Source organism: Mustelus asterias, chromosome 3 (assembly GCF_964213995.1).
Source record: "Mustelus asterias chromosome 3, sMusAst1.hap1.1, whole genome shotgun sequence".
Lineage (NCBI taxonomy): Eukaryota > Metazoa > Chordata > Chondrichthyes > Carcharhiniformes > Triakidae > Mustelus > Mustelus asterias.
The window spans coordinates 152,214,627-152,232,241 of record NC_135803.1 but is presented as its reverse complement, the minus strand read 5'-3'; the positions used below and the strand labels follow the sequence as shown (position 1 = coordinate 152,232,241).

Genomic DNA, 17,615 nt, shown 5'->3' with positions numbered 1-17,615 from the left:
TACAGTTTTGCGAAGGCTCTTTCCCAGAACTGGAGCCAGATTGGACCCAGAACACAAGAGGTGACTTGATTCCGTTCTGATGGCCGAAAGGACAGGACCCAGGTTGCCGAGGTCAAAGGTCACCTCCTCGTCCACCGAGTTGCCTAATTGTCTGAACGCAGGGAGGCTGCAGGCGGACTTGTAACTGACACATTTTGGAAAAGACGTAAGCATATAAAAGCCTCGTCTCCTGTCGACAGAAGGGACAAGGTTATCAATGAGAACGAGAACAGTTAGGTTGCCTGCAATCTATCCCCGTGGTGATAATTGTCCTGCTGATGATGCAGAGCTGGATTTGGACGCTGAGGTGCTACCATCCAAACCGCTTTCTGATTGCTCAATAACCATTCATAAAGCTTTCATCTTAATGAGACTCTCAAAATATATAGCACCATTTTGTTTTAAAAAAACCATTGCATGTTATCACGCCAAGCTCAATAATTACAAAAAGGAATGCGCCCTCATACGCCCGACCCCGCCCGCCCACCTCCCTTGCTCCTTGCCCAGTCCTCAAGATTAAAATTTACATCTTGTTGACTTTCCTTGCTGTTTTATTCAGCTTCTTCCTTCCTTGCTTGGTTCTGTCAAGACAAAAAAAGTAATAAAGATTTCACTTTGCTTCTTTGCCTTTTCTTAAACCATTAGGAAATAATAACCTTGATGCCCAGAATGGGCAGCACGGTGGCAGCACAGTGGTTAATGCCACAAGTAGGCTTATGTTAACACTGCAATCAAGTTACTGTGAAAATCCACTAGTCGTCACACTCCGGCGCCTGTTCGGGTACACTGAAGGAAAATTTAGTATGGTCAATGCACCCTAGTAAGAAGTTTAACAACACCAGGTTAAAGTCCAACAGGTTTATTTGGTAGCAAAAGCCACACAAGCTTTCGAGGCTCTAAGCCCCTTCTTCAGCCCACTCACCTGAAGAAGGGGCTTAGAGCCTCGAAAGCTTGTGTGGCTTTTGCTACCAAATAAACCTGTTGGACTTTAACCTGGTGTTGTTAAACTTCTTACTGTGTTTACCCCAGTCCAACGCCGGCATCTCCACACAATGCACCCTAACCAGCACGTCTTTCGGACTGTGGGAGGAAATCGGAGCGCCCGGAGGAAACCCATGCAGACATGGGGAGAACGTGCAGACTCCGCACAGACAGTGACCCAAGCCGGGAATTGAACCCGGTGCTGTGAGGCAGCAGCGCTATCTCAACAACTCATTGGTCCATTTGCTTTGAAGATAATGGGGGGGTCTCTCCACCTTTGCAAGGTACCAAAGGGTCTGAAAGAGGAACCATTCCCCAACAAGAGTCAGGGGAACGTGGGGAGGGAGTGGGCAAAAGAAAAATCAGATGCTTCTAAACTTAAGTCTTGAGTGAAGATTACTAACTTATGATGATGCCTAGAAAAGGTTGAAATAAACTTTCCTCTGCACAGATCTCAGAATATTCAAGCATTCCATGAGTTGCAACAGGAACATTGATGCAACCGCTCTGGCAGCTCAATGAATAATTGGCTTGAGGTCAGGAATGAAGGCAGCGATGGGAGGGAAAGATATCATTGTCCAATTTACCCCCAAAGCCATGGCTTCAGTGACTGCCAGGCAGTCCAACGCAGGCGGACAAGGTGAACGGTTGCCGATGTAGCTGGCATGTGTTAAGGAGATACACTGGAACGTGTTACCTAAGCTTCATATCAAACGCAACTCATGTCAAAAATTAATACTGGCAGCTTCAGCCTTAATGTCATCAATTGACGCTAGTTATTTACATGTTCATCTCCTCACATGTGACCAATTCCGTTCCCCCTTGTTTAACAAGCACTGCATTATGTATAGAGTGGCCTATATATAATAAAGAGAAGTGAAGGGACAAACTTGAATGTACGTTCAATCTTTCCATGCCCTTCAGAGACATCTAAAAGGGCTCGATTTATATTGAAGTGACTCTTGACCTTGAAGCAAAGAAGACAATCATGCCCACAGTAAGATCCCACAAAAGGGATCAAATGGCAAATGTACTTCCTTGTGTTGTAAAGCACCCTGGTACGTCCTGAGATTGTGAAAGGTATTATATAAATCATAGAAACCCTACAGTGCAGAAGGCAGCCATTCGGCCCATCGAGTCTGCACCGATAACAATCCCAGCCAGGCCCTATCCCCGTAAGCCAATGTATTTACCCTGCTAATCCCTCAAACCTACACATCCCAGGATACTAAGGAGCAATTTCGCATGGCCGATGCACCTAACCCACACATCTTTGAACTGTGGGAGGAAACTGGAGCACCCGGAGGAAACCCACGCAAACACGGGGAGAATGTGCAAACTCCACACAAGCCGGGAATCGAACCCAGGTCCTTGGCGCTGTGAGGCAGTAGTGCTAACCACTGTGCCACCGTGCTGCCCATACGAATTGTAATCTTACACATGCCAAGGGAGCATCTCGAACAATGCTACTCTCCCTCAGTACTGCACTTATACCCTACAACCTGCCCTAGGTAGCATAGAGGAGGTGTCATTCACTTTGGATTTTAACATATAATGGATTGGTGAGGAGGGAGTGGGGCTGGAGGGGGTTGAGGGGAGAGGCTAAATAAAGTTCGGTACTTGGTCAACAATGGACAAATCCAGAACTAGAGGGCACCGTTTCAAAATTAGGAGTCATCCTTTTAGAACAGAAATGAGAGAATATTTCTCTTAGAGGGTTGTGTGATCTTGGAACTCTCGGCCTCAGAAGGAGGTGGAAGCAGGGTCATTGAATCATTATTACATCGGAGGTAAATAGATTCTTGCCAGGCGAGGGAATCAGAGGAAATCGGGGATAGATTGGAATGTAGAATTAAAAGCAAACAGATCAGCCTTCATCTTACTGAATGGCAGGGTAGGCTCGATGGATCGAATGGCCTATAGGTGCTCCTATGTCTTATGTCCATATAGAAGAGAGGGTAATTTCTACTTGGATTGCCCCACTCAAGCTTCCTTCAATGTTATAACAAATAAAACAGGATCACCCTATTAGATATTCCCCCATTTCATCCCCTCTGAAAGTGGTCTAATATTTTGACTGTAGTTAAACTAAGGGGCTGTTACCCAGGATTAGTTATAAGGTGACAGTTCATTGATTAGTCAAGGATTAAGCATTTCCTGAGAGAAGGCTAAGGTGGTTGGTAAAAGACACAGAGTTTTCCGTGTAGGACCTCTATTCCGTACCTTTGTTCTTCTTGCATCTCTGTTCACATTCCTCCTGAGTCTGGAAGCGGTTTGCATTGCCAGTGCAGCCACTATAGATGAAGGGTCGGCATTTGCCAGCCTTCCTGTGGTAGTACCAACGCAGTGTGTACCTGGAGCATGTTCCCTCATCCAGAGGCAATAAGCAGGGGCCTGCTCAATCCAAAGGACATGGAATAGTTAGAAGAAAAGGAAATATAACATCGGAGCTTTTGTTAATAGAGAAACAGCTTCCAATTGTCTGACACTCACTCCTCCTGCCTCATTCCCTCTCACTCCTCCCTCCTCATTCCCTCTCACTCCTCCCCTCATTCTCTCTCCCCCTCCTCCCTCCCCCTCTCTCTGCCTCCCCCTCTCTCCCCCGCCCCCTCTCTCCCCCTCCCCCTCTCTCCCCCTCTCTCTCTCCCCCTCCCCCTCACTCTCTCTCCCCCTCACTCTCTCTCCCCCTCCCCCTCTCTCCCCCTCCCCCTCTCCCTCACTCTCCCCTTCCCCCCTCATTCTCTCTCCTCCCTCTTTCCATCCCCACTCTCTCCCTTCTCTCTCTGTGCTCACTCTCCACATTCCCTCTCTTCCACCTCTCCCTTCTTTCTCCCCATCTCTCTCATCTTTCTCTCGCTCTCCTTCTGCCAACTCTCTTTCTCCCCTTCTATTTCTCTCTCCTTAATTTTTCTGTGCCTCACTGTTGCCATAACAGCAAACACAGCAGCCATTTTCCTCACTGACACCAATGAAGTGAGAGACTAATCATTTATTTTTGGTAAGTTTGGTCAGGAAACTGGGAGAGCTTCTCTGTTTTTCTTCCAATGGATCTTCAGTCATCCAATATTTGTGCCGTGCAATGGATCTTTGACAGTACTTCAGTAGTCAGACAGAACCGGAGAGTGGGCACATCTGAGAGTGCAGTGTTCTCTCAGAGTGTTCGATCTGACCGCGGAATGCCTTTCTGACTCAGTGGTGACAGGGCTAAACTCTGGGCCGGGCCAAATTGGTCAAATAATTAATAAGTGAAGCAAAAAAACAAGTGATCTGATCTTCATCTGATTGGTGTGCGAGGGATCTTTCCTGTGTCCCGATTGGCTGCTGTGTTCGCCAATAACAGTTGCCGGCCGTACGTCACTGGATCTAAAGTGATCTGGGACATCTTGAGGTCACGAAAGGCGCTACAGAAATGCAAGGTTCTTTCTTCACTGCCAATTGTGTCCTGTGTGTTACGTCCTGTATGAAAAGGCTAATTTTACTTCAGGTACCTGGAGATAGCTTGCATCTCACCTGTCCAGGCAGTGCGTCCTGGAAAGGACTGGATGGAGTTAAGGAGAAGCACTCATTCTGAGAGGTAGAGAGTGTGAGAACATCTCTCCCTCGTGACCGGTTAACCCCAACGGCAGCTAAACTCCAGCTCACTGTTGTCTCGGTTGAATTACTCGGACGGAGTGGACTTCAGATTGAAAGAAGCCAAAATAGATGGAAAAGCAAACGCAAAAGGATGAGCAGCGTCCCAGAGAGCAGAGATTTGGAGGAGTTCTCCTGCTTCCCTGAGAGATCAAGCAGAGGTTATGTGATTGCCAGGGACAGGGAAAGCTGAACAAGATGTTGCACATCTTCTGAAGCCATGGACAGATCGCAAAGTCAAGGAGCAGGCATTCTATTCTGGCCTCAGCTGTGATAGCATCTCATGTCTCGCCCGTAAGTGTGCACTACTTGGCCTAGTCCTTGGCCCCAAGGTCAAGAAAGGTCACAGATTCAACCTCGGGCCCGCGCCTGTCAGCTGATATCAGGTTGGGTCTCGCGATCAGGGGAAGGATGGGACGAGTTTGTTCTAACCCACTGTCAGCTCACCCCTGCTGGCAAACACGATTGTTTGGGTGTGAAGAGGATGAAGCTGGAGCTGTGGAGAGGAGCAAGCTTGGCTGTGGTGCCCCCAACCCCACCGAACCGCCAACCAATTCGACCATCACCACCGACAACCGCCACCACCACCACCTCAGAGACCGCAGGCTCTCAGCTCCTGGGTTCACATGTGAAGAGTAAACCAGGATCACAAGGTCCCTACCTTGTTCGAAGGCTTCTCTTCTATACCTTTCCTGTTGTGGTACGGCAGTGGTGTCTACTTTATCGCCTGTCGGTGGAAGGCAAATCAAGTCAGTGGTCCCTTTAGTTGAACTGAAGGTGCACACTCAGCCTCTCAAACCCGTTTAGCGAAGGGTTAAATCAAATTTAAAATAATTATTTCTTAAAGACTTTGTCTGGGTCTTAATTGGTCAAAGCTTAAGTGGTGTTAATGTGTGAGGTAGAACCAAGCTACAGCAGAGAAAAAGGCCACTCGGCCCAATGGGTCCGTGCTGTCATTCATGCTGCAGACGGGTTTTCCATCCTGCTTAATCTAATTTCCTCTGCATTTCCTTCTGATCCCTCACGTGGCTGCTGTGTAAATATGTCTTGCACTCCCCGTGGCAGCAAGTTTCACCTTCCTAGCTATATTTCAGTGAAGAGGTTTCCCACAAATTCCATGCTAGATTTATTAGTGACTATCTGAGATTTATGACTTGCTTGCGGTTTTGGATAATTGGAAATATCTTCTGCAGTTCTATCCTGTTGATTCCTTTCATTTTTTTTTCTTTACTCATGGGATGTGGGCTGGGCCAGCATTTAGTGCCCATCCCTGAGGACATTTAAGAGTCAACCTATGGCTGTGGCCCTGGAGTCACATGTAGACCTGACTGGGTAAGAATGGCAGATTTCCTTCCCTAAAGGACCTTAGTGAACCAGATGGGTTTTTTTCAACAATGGTTTGATGGTCAGGTAGAATAGCCGTCGTGCCAGATGACCAGAGGGTCTGACTGGTGGTGATTTAACCTGAGGATCACCACACCTCAGGCGAGGGGCAAGGTTGAGAAGGTGGGGATCTTAATGAGTAACTTCAGCCAGTACTCAAGGGGTCAGTTTGGCTCAGTTGGTTGGACAGTGACGCAGAGCGGCGGGGGTTCAATTCCCGTACCTGCCGAGGTTATTCATGAAGGCCCCACCTTCTCAACCTGGCCTGAGGTGTGGTTACTTTCAGGTTAAATCACCACCAGTCAGCTCTCCCCACTCAAAGGGGAGAGCAGCATATGGTCACCTGGGACTATGGCGACTTTACCATGGTTATCATTAGACTTTTAATTCCAGATTTCTTTTAACTGAGTTCAAATTTCACCATTCGAACCCGGGTCCACCCTGGGTCTCTGGTTTACTAGTTCAGTGACAATACCACTGGTTCCCTTAAAGACTTCTTTCAGGTTACCCCTCTGCCTTCTCCTCTATAGAGAAAAAGCCCCCATCCCTTTCAGTCTTTCCTGTTAAGTACACCCTCTCGGTTTCAGTGTCACCTTGTCAATGGTTTTTTTATCCACCTTTTTAAATGCCTCCATATCCCTTCAATAACAGAGATTAAAATCATGCAGAGTACTCCAGGTGCCATGATTTAATTCAATGGCAGAATAAGCTTGAGGGGCTAAATGGCCTACTCCTGTTCCTGTGTGTTTTGATACACTTTTGATATGGAATTGGCTTGAAGGCTCCAGGGACTGACAATTAATCTCCAGACAACTGCTCCAGGCCAAAACTCTAGAGAAAATTATGGGAGCATTAAAAAAAATTGCATTGCAGAAAAAGGAGACATGCTGTCAAAGCTTTTTATCTCGCACTCATCAGGACAGATGCAAGTATACCAAATTTCAAAGGGGTGGCACAATGGTTAGCACTGCTGCCTCACAGCGCCAGGGACCTGGGTTCAATTCCTGGCTTGGGTCACTGTCTGTGTGGAGTCTGCAGGTTCTCCCCGTGTCTGTGTGGGTTTCCTCCGGATGCTCCGGTTTCCTCCCACACTCCAAAGGGTTGGGTTGATTGGTCATGCTAAATTGCTCCTTAGTGTCAGGGGGTTAGTAGGGTTAATAGGTAGGGTTATGGGGATCGAGGCTGGTGGGATTGTGGTCGATGCAGACTTGATTGGCTGAATGGCCTCTACTTTACCCACCTTCGCTACATATCCCTTGATTCCCTTGCCAACCACTAACTTCTCAAGAGCAATTAATCATAGAATCATAGAATCCCTACAGTGCAGAAGGAGACCATTTGGCCCATCAAGTCTGCACCAACCATAATCCCACTCATGCCCTATCCCCATAACCCCACTTATTTACCCCGCTATTCCCCCTGACACTTAGGAGCAATTTAGCATGGCCAATCCACCTAACCCGCACATCTTTGGAGTGTGGGAGGAAACTGGAGCACCCGGAGGAAACCCACGCAGATACAGGGAGAATGTGCGAACTCCGCACAGCCAGTGACCCAAGCCGGGAATTGAACCCTGGTCCCCGGCGCTGTGAGGCAGCTGTGCTAACCACTGTGCCACCGTCCTGCCCCATTAATTAAGGATGGGCAATAAATGTTGACCATGTCAGCGATGCTAATATCCCTTGAACAATTCAAAGAAAGAAATCTATCAATCTTAGATACAAGAGCAAAATACTGCGGATGCTGGAAATCTGAAATAAAAACAGAGAATTCTGGGAAGGCTCAGCTGGTCAGGCATCATCAGTGGAGAGAGAAACTGGGTTAACGTTTCAGGTCGATTATCATGCCTCAGAACGGGAAGATGTTAGCGACTTTACAGCATTTAAGCAAACACAGAGGCAGGGAAGAGGGAAAGGGTGAGGGAGAGCTCACGGGAAAGGCTGGGAATGGAGGGAAGGCAGGAGTGATTTAATGATAAAAGGGTTAATGTCACAAGGATTGGTAATGGGATATGTTAAGAATCAAAGGGCAATGCTGGAGAATCAATGCTCGCAGCCGCTGTCTGAGAGAATGGGTGCAGTGATCATAGAATGGTTACAGCACAGAAAGAGGCCATTCGTCCCGTCATGTCTTTGCTGGTTCTTTGCAAGAGGAACCCAGCTAATCCCACTCTCCCACCATCTCCCAGCAGCCTTTGCAAATCTTCAGTTGCTTATCAAGGGCCATGATTGAATCTGCCTCCATCACTCACTCAGGCTGTGCACTCCACACCCTAACCACTCAACTGAATTATGGTCTGAAATTTTTGAACTGCGTCCCTATTTTGAGCTGTTCTCGGCCGTTTGGGGCAGAGAATTCCAGATGTTACTGTCCGGAAATACAGAGCTATGTGAAATGTCTTCCGAGAAAGGCTTCACCATTCAAGGCCACCTCCTCACTTCCCTGGATATCTGTGTTCTATTCTGGAATTGCTTCACTCCACCTGGGGAGGTTTACCATCAAAGTGAGGTCTGGCCTGACTCAGATTCTGATATTTGTCATCAACTCCGAAAATCACAAACCAAAAACAAAAGAAATAATACCGACATATTAAACAGAAACTGACAATATAACACAGAATAAAAGCAAAATGCTGTGGATGCTGGAATCTGAAACAAAAATAGTTATTTCTGGACAAGGTCTGACAGCGTCTGTGGAGAGAGAATAGAACTAACGTTTCAAGTCTAGTTGACCCTTCATCAGAACACACAATACAACACAGGAATCATTCATGTCTCTGCTAAAAATCCCATTGAAGAACATTTATTTATTAGTGTCACAAGTAGGTTTAGGCGCCAGGGACCCAGGTTCGATTCCCAGCTTGGGTGACTGTCTGTGTGGAGTTAGCACGTTCTCCCCATGTCTGCATGGGTTTCCTCCGGGTGATCCGGTTTCCTCTCACAGTCCAAAGATGTGCAGGTTAGGTTGATTGGCCATGCTAAATTGTCCAATAGTGTCAGAGGATTAGAATGGTACTTACATTGGGTTACAGGGATAGGGCCTGGGTGGGATTGTTGTCGGTGCAGACCTGAACTGTGGGGATTCTATGATTAACACTGCAATGAAGTTACTGTGAAAATCCCCTAATTGCCACACTCCGGCGCCTGTTCGGGTACACGGAGGGAAAATTTAACATGGCCAATGCACCTAACCAGCACATCTTTCACACTGTGGGAGGAAACTGGAGCACCCGGAGGAAACCCACGCAGACACAGGGAGAATGTACAGACTCCGTACAGACAGTGACACAAGCCGGGAATCGAATCCGGGTCCCTGCCGCAGTGAGGCAGCAGTGCTAACCACTGTGCCACCCTGGACCCACTCACTGCTCTGTGCTGACGAAGCCAACTGTCCTGGCTGGAGACAATACGCGTCTCTTTAACCTGTGCTTAACGCTCTCTCCACTCACATTGCCTGTACCTTTAAGAGTTGATTACCTGTAAAGACTCACATTCCAACCATTATTTTGTAAATTGAGTTTGTGTCTTTATATGCCCTGTTTGTGAACAGAACTCCCATTCACCTGATGAAGGGGCAGTGCTCCGAAAGCTCGTGGCTTTTGCTACCAAATAAACCTGTTGGACTTTAAACTGGTGTTGTGAGACCTCTTACTGATGAAGCCAATTCCAGTTTCGCGCAGTGGGATTTTTAACCAACATTTCGAGGATCTACAATTTATTTATTTTTAAAAAACAAACCACTGTGCCACCCATCTAACAAAGACTGGTGAAGAAATTCAGTCGATGCATAAAGAAGCGTGAATCAGAAATACCGGTTGTATTCGTCATTTATTCAATGTAAGAATATCAAATTATGAGTAGGTATACAGCCCCCCCTAAATCTGCTCGACTATTCACTGAGATCTTCCCAATTGACTGCACCTTTCTGCCTGAGCCCAGTCCCTCAGTGACCAACAATCTATCGATCTTGGTCTTGAGTAGATTCACCAACTGAACATCGACTGAAATTCTGAAGATTCACAATCCTCTGATGGAAGAAAGTTCTCCTCATGTCCGTCCCCTTATCCTGGAATTATATGTACGAGGAGAGGTTGACGAGGTTAGGATTGTATTCGCTGGAGTTCAGATGAATGAGGGGGGGGAATCTCATAGAGACTTATAAAATTCTAACAGGACTAGACAGGGTAGATGCGGGGAGGATGTTCCCGATGGTGGGGGTGTCCAGAACCAGGGGTCACAGTCTGAGGATTCAGGGTAGACCATTTAGGACGGAGATGAGGAGACATTTCTTCACCCAAAGAGCGGTGAGCCTGTGGAATTCATTACCACAGGAAGTAGTTGATGCCAAAACATTGAATCTATTTAAGAGGCGGCTGGATATAGCACTTGGGGCGAATGGGATCAAAGGTTATGGGGAGAAAGCAGGATTAGGCTATTGAGTTGGATGATCAGCCATGATCGTGATGAATGGCGGAGCAGACTCGAAGGGCTGAATGGCCTCCTCCTGCTCCTATCTTCTATGTTTCTATGTTTTTATATCACCTCCAGTTATAGACCCTCTAGCCAGAGAGACGGTCCCCCAGCATCCACTGTACCAAACCCTCGGGGAATTTTAAACATGTTTAAATGAGACTAACTCTTGTTTTTCTAAACTCTTGGAAATATCGGCCCAATCTATTCAATCTTGTAGACTACCGTGACCATAGTTTCTCCAAACACTGATCGGGAAACCAAAATTTAAGTAGTGGGATGGTGAGGAACACTTACGCATCATCTCCGAGCTTTGGAACTGTTCCAGTCCGTAATCTTCCGTCGGCTCATTGTAGCTTTCCACCGTATAGAAATGCTCGTAGTCTGGGTCATTGCCGTTTACCACTACTCTCAGTTCCTTCCCTTCAGAATCGTGAAAAGCAACAACAAGGAAAAAGGTTTGCTTGAAACTTATGACATTGATACAGGCAACAGGTCAGACACAAAAGTGGCAGCCATGAAATGACAGGCCAACATCATGAAGAATTGAAGGGAAGACTAATTCACATTTAAACAATTGCAGATCAAATCATTCGTATTGATACTGGCTACAGAGAGGGCACAATTTAATGCCCTCCTCTGTGGCAGGTTTGGGAACAGTGGGGCATTTGATCAGGCACGAGATGGGTAGGTGGGGGGATGATGGCCTTGTGGTATTATCACTAGACTGTTAATCTAGGAACTAAGCTAATGCTCTGGGCACTGGGTTTGAATCCCCCATGGCAGGTAGTAGAATTTGAATTCAATAAAAAAATATCTGGAATTAAGAATCTACTGATGTCCATGAACCCATTGTCGATTGTCGGAAAAACCCATCTGGTTCACTAATGTCCTTTAGGGAAGGAAATCTGCCGTCCTTACCCAACTGGCCTACATGTGACTCCAGAGCCACAGCAATGTGGTTGACTCTCAACTGCCTTCAGGCAACTAAGGATGGGCAATAGATGCTGGCCAGCCAGTGATGCCCATTTCTTTTTATTTGTGTCACAAGTAGGCTTACACAAGAAGTCACTGTGAAAATCCCCTAGTCGCCACACTCCGGTGCCTGTTCGGGCACACTGAGGGAGAATTTAGCATGACCAATGCACATACAAATGAATAAAAAAAAGGTGGGGACATTGGTGGCTTACACATTCGAATATTTCCTTCTTGGGCACAGGGTCTATGAAGTGGGTTGGGAAGGTTTGCTATGTAAACATGTAATATAAATGCAAGTTATTGCAGCTTGAATAATGGCGAATATGAACTTAAAAGGAAAGGGAATAGATGATTTTAAATTTATCTATGAAGATGAGAAAAGTATCAGGTCGAAGAAAAGATTGTGACCAATGCGCACACAGAACTGCTCCTGTTTCTCGCTGTCATTTTCCCATCAGTGAGCTTAAATAAAATGTCCGGCCTGACTCTGGAGGTTACGAAGACAGAACAAGAAAAGCTCCAAGCACATTCTAGGCCAACATTTATGAAGCACGAAACACGTTCCAGTTAACACTAAATGATTTTTTTCAAGATGAGATTTGGGGGGATTGCTATACAGTGGGCAGGAGTTTGAGACTAGCACCTCCTCCGGCCAACATGGACCTGAGTTATACTGCCGATTCTTAAGTCACTCTCTCTCTCTCTGGTCAGGTAATAAAAATCTCTGGGTTCAAGTTTACCGAGCTCTCTACCAATGGAAAATTCAAAGCAATGATTCCACATTTCCCACAATGGAAGTTGGTGTCTAGTGACGGGTGACTGTGTCACACACACTCACACATTTGTGTTTTAGTTCCATGGCACAATGGGATAGAAATTCCAAAGAGTGTTATTTTCACAAGACCACTTTACTTGCTCTTGCTAAATCCCCCTCTGCCATGTAACAACCCGGGCAGAGGCTAAACCGTTGTGTCAGATGTGCAAATGCAGTTTGAACTTTCTACCCAAATTTACATCAACCACGCTGGGAATGTTGAGACAAATCTGGCACATTGGCTGTCATTAATTCATAGAATCCCGACAATCCCTACAGTGCAGAAGAGGCTATTCGGACCATCGGGTCCACACCAACCCTCTAACAGAGCATCCCAACTAGGCCCTCTCCCCTGCACTATCCCCGTAACCCCACACATTCACCATGGCTAATCCACCTAATCTACACATCTTTGGACACTAAGGTGCAATTTAGCATGGCCAATCTACCTAACCTGCACATATTTGGACACAAAGGGGCAATTTAGCATGGCCAATCTACCTAACCTGCACATATTTGGACACAAAGGGGCAATTTAGCGTGGCCAATCCACCTAACCCGCACATCTTTGGACTGTGGGAGAAAACCGGAGCACCCGGAGGAAACCCATACAGACACAGGCAGGACATGCAAACTTCACACTGACAGTGACCCAAGGCTGGAATTGAACCTGGGTCCCTGGCGCTATGAGGCAGCAGTGCTAACCGCTGTGCCACCCTACCGCCCAGCCAGAATCAACTCCTGTCACTATTCTTAGGAATGACTAAGCCAAGACTCTGGACTGAACTTTCGCTCTGAGGGCAGGGAATATGAGCCGGGACTATTTCTGGGTCCCGAACACAGTCTTGAGGGAAACAGCCACTCTTTGGGATTTTGACTGGCATCGCAGTGGGTTGGCAGGCTCTCAAAAGCGGAGAAGGATCAATCAGACTTATCTCACAGGGAAACAAAATTGACCATGTTTCCAAATACTGGCCTGTGGCTCTCCAGTGCAAGAGCTGGATTCTTATTGACGGGAGGGAAGATATATTCATGCATCTGAATTTTGTATTCTTTAATAGCATAGAGGGAAAGTTACGCAAAGGTAGAGATGAATAGGAGAATATATTTGATCTTGCAATCCCAGGTCAGGTGGTGAAGTGTGAAACTTGACATTAATCATTTTCTTGATAATACAGTCATGGAGTCGTACAGTGCAGAAAAGGCCCTTCAGTCCATCGACAATAACCACCACTAAAGTCGCACTAATTCCATTTTCCTGCACTTGTCCTTGAATGTCATGATGTTTCAAGTGCTCATTCAAGTATTTTTTAAAGGTTGTAAGGTGTCCGGCTTCCACTACCTTCCCAGGCAGCCAATTCCAGATTCCCACCACCCGCTGAGTGCAAAAATGTTGTTTTTCAAATCCCCTTTGGATTTCCTGCCCCCCATCCTAAAACTATGGCCCCTTGTGATTGTAACCCCTCAACCTAGGGGAACAGCTGCTCCCTACTCACCCTGTCCATACCCCTCATAATCTTATACACCTCAATCATGTCATAAACATAGGTTTATTCACAGAATTTATTGTTACATATGCTTTCTTCCGAGATACCAAACCCTGCGTTCCTGCAGTCTCTATATGTACTCTAAGTACTTAATTAAACAATCCCATTCACCTGTGTAACAATATAATTAACATACCATTAACAATATTGACTGGGTTAGGTGAAGCAAGGCGAGAAGAGGCTGGTGGGTAGCATAAACACTGGCACAGATCAGCTGGGCCGAATGGCCTGTTTCTGTGTTGTAAAGTCAATGGCCAAAATCTCATCACCGTTCACTCCAATGGGATTTTCCCATCCTGCTGCAATGAATGGAGACTGGTCTGGCCGCCAAATTCTCCAACCCGCGGGAGCGCAGTGTGAATGGACGGTAAGATCGCGCCCAGTGTAATTCTTTGCAATCATTTAAGATTTGAAAAAAATTCTCAATGAAAAAAACCAACTGAAGAGAAATTCCTTCAGAGACAAGACGCAGAAGACAAGTGAACAGACTCACCATTAGCACCATCATAGTCCTCCTCATGCGAGATCTTTAAAACAGGGATTTGACGGGCATAAGATGGTGAGTGTGACGAAAAACCTAGAGGCAGCAAGGGACAAGGACAGCACGGACAACACAACAATAATTAACACACAGTGGCCAAAGGTGGGACCAGTATTTGATGGAAGATAAGACTGAAATGTACATGCCAGTGGCTCCGGATGAGACAGAGTTACATAAAGTGGAGGCAGTTTGTGCTGGAGGTTTGGGCCTCAGGAATGTAATTAAATGCCTTGGGTTTCAAAGAAATAAAATATTAAGATAGTGGAGAAATCACTCAACATGTCTATCTATCTGTGTATGTATTGAGCTACTTATGATATTATCTCTCTGGGCCTATCAATACCAGCTTGGTATGGCTCCTGCTCTGATCCAAGACTGCAAAGAACTACGAAAAGGTGTGAACGAAGCCCAGTCCATCACGCAAACCAGCCTCCCATCCATTGACTCTGTCTACACTTCCCGCTGCCTCGGAAAAGCAACCAGCATAATCAAGGACCCCACACATCCCAGACATACATTCTTCCACCTTCTTCCATTGGGAAAAAGATACAAAAGTCTGAGATCACGTACCAACCGACTCAAGAACAGCTTCTTCCCTGATCTTTAAGCTGATCTTTCTCTTCACCCTAGCCATGACTGTAATATTATGTTCTTCACTCTCTCTTTTCCTTCTTCCCTATGAATTCTATGAATGGTATGCTTTGTATGTATAGTGCGTGAGACACACACTTTTCACTGTATTCCAATACATGTGACAATTATAAATCAAATCCAAAAGTCACGATCAACATACATATGGAAGTTCAGCTTCTGGTCCATGTTGGTCACACTTTAGTCTTTGGGGAAAAACTGAAGTCAATGCCAACTGGTCATTTAGTGTCCTTAAGACTGAGGTGCATAGGTTCTTGGTTAATAAAGGGATCAGGGGTTATGGGGAAAAGGCAGAAGAATGGGGATGAGAAAAATATCAGCCATGATTGAATGGCGGAGCGGACTCGATGGGCCGAGTGGCCTAATTCTGCTCCTATGTCGTATGGTTTTATAGTCTAACTGGGTTTTTTTCTGACGTTGAAAGGCTGAGTTCTCCTAAGGGACAATGGGCAGGAATTTACAAGCATTTGCCAACTTAGAGAAGGCAACTCATATAATCCCCTCAGCTGGCACCTATTTTGATCACTAACCTGCAGTCAATGGCCAGCCGCTGCCTCAGGTAAGCAAAGTACCATCTTGGCAAATAAATACGCACAACTGTGCTCACCCTACACACTAGAATTTGTTGGAGATGTCACAAGAGATCAGCTGGTCTAATGTCGATAATCAAATGGTTCGACTGCATACTTAAGCATCTAAGGCGGCAAAAGCTGAAAGTGGTCCTGAATTTGGGCATTAAGTAGCGGGTTAGGCTGACTGCAGCCCTCTCATGTCAGTTTGGTTTGAATACCAAAGGTATTCCTGAGGTGGTCATGGGTTCAAGGCCCTGTCCAGGATTATGGTAGCTGAGGCAGACTAAAAATCACTGACATTACTGAAGGGGCATACCATTCCCCCGGTGTGCTGTCTAATGTTCCTCCCACAACCAAAACCTCAAAAAACACACACACACTGACTGATCATTCATGGTTTCGCTGCTTGTGGGTTCTTGATAGCATAGAATGTGACCCTTTGGCCCTCTGAGTACCTGCTGGCTCTCTGCAGAGCCGGTCAGTCCCAATCCCCAACTTTATCCCTATCGTCCTACAAGTTCATTTCCCTTGGAACAGTGCCAGCCCGACAATGCCAACCTGTGCCAAGAGGTATTGACTGAGCCTGTCTGACTCCAGATCCACCTAATCACACAGCAATGTGGCTGAACCTTGACCTCCCTCTGAAATGGCCGTGCGAGACACTCAGTTCAAGGGATGGGCGAGCCAGTGACGCCCATACCCCAAGAATGAAATAAAAAACTTTCTTGAACTATCCTAATACCTCCTTATGTGGCTTGCGAACAAATTGGTGTGAAGCACCTTGGGACATTTTGTAACACTAAAAGGTGCTATGGAAATGCAAGCAATTGTTGATGAAGTTGTGGAGGAAGTGCAGAAGCTCAGTCTGGGTGAAGCACTGTTCCTCTCATGGGCTTGTGGTCAATTAAAGGTAAACAGCAGTGCATAAAAGGGTGGAGCGGTCCTTATCGGAGCAACTTCTTCAACTAAATGTACTTAAAATCCATCAAATACTGTGACAGAGAGAAACAATTCACTGGAAGCACCCACACTGACCGTCCCACCAGGTGTCTAAGTCGCAGGACATTTATTTTAAACTCAGTTTCTGTTGAAAGTGTCATGTATCCGATGGCCAAACTCTTCGAGCAACCCAAATGGATTAGTTGATGCCACAATCAGTTGTTGAATAGTTGATTCGGAGAACACAGCATGCAGATTTGACCCCGAAACCCCGAAGGTACATTGCAGCAGGCAGCGTCCAGATACAGCCACAAGCAAGATAGCTATCGTGTGGAGTTAGTCATCAGCAAGAGCGGGGGACGGAGAAGCTGCCAGCATCTTTCAATTAGTGTCTGACATTTCCAAAGCAGGTCAGAACAGCGAGCGCAATTAGATTTTAGAAAAAGTAGATAAGAAAAGGCAAACAAATAGCTGGAGTTAAAGACTGCTAATTAATTATGCTCCTTGAAATGGTTCTTTTGTGGAGTACATAGTGAACCAACATTAGTCCAGCAGGTTGGATTAAATGAAGGATAGGACAAGCTGGATAGGTGACATCACCTTTCCTTTGGTGGAACATTTCTTCAGGTTTGCCCAGGTTTATGTTAAATAAGCAATTCTTCTTTCCTCCAAAACAATAACAAAGAAGAACGGGAACCGCAAAACCACAAGGAACTACAAAAGGTCGTGAATGAAGCCCAGTCCATCACGCAAACCAGCCTCCCATCCATTGACTCTGTCTACACTTCCCGTTGCCTCGGCAAAGCAGCCAGCATAATTAAGGACCCCACACACCCCGAACATTTTCCCTTCCACCTTCTTCCGTCAGGAAAAGTCTGAGGTCACGTACCAACCGACTCAAGAACTGCTTCTTCCCTGCTGCCATCAAACTTTTGAATGGACCTACCTTGCACTAAGTTGATCTTTCTCTACACCCTAGCTATGACTGCAATACTACATTCTGCACCCTCTCCTTTCCTACTCTATGAACGGTATGCTTTGTCTGTATAGCGTGCAAGAAACAATACTTTT

The 17,615-nt window shown here is 46.1% G+C and overlaps 1 protein-coding gene across 1 annotated transcript; it reads right to left on the bottom strand.

Moving 5' to 3' along the window:
* Positions 1-532: 532 nt before the first annotated feature.
* LOC144491727 (PI-actitoxin-Afv2a) lies at positions 533-14,426 on the bottom strand. The gene is made up of 5 exons (XM_078209958.1): positions 14,335-14,426; positions 10,800-10,925; positions 5,312-5,377; positions 3,244-3,414; positions 533-620 (listed from the first exon to the last, which is right to left on the bottom strand). The coding sequence occupies exons 2-5, from the start codon at positions 10,804-10,806 to the stop codon at positions 595-597; spliced, it is 270 nt and encodes an 89-aa protein (XP_078066084.1). The 5' UTR covers positions 10,807-10,925; positions 14,335-14,426; the 3' UTR covers positions 533-594.
* Positions 14,427-17,615: the final 3,189 nt, after the last annotated feature.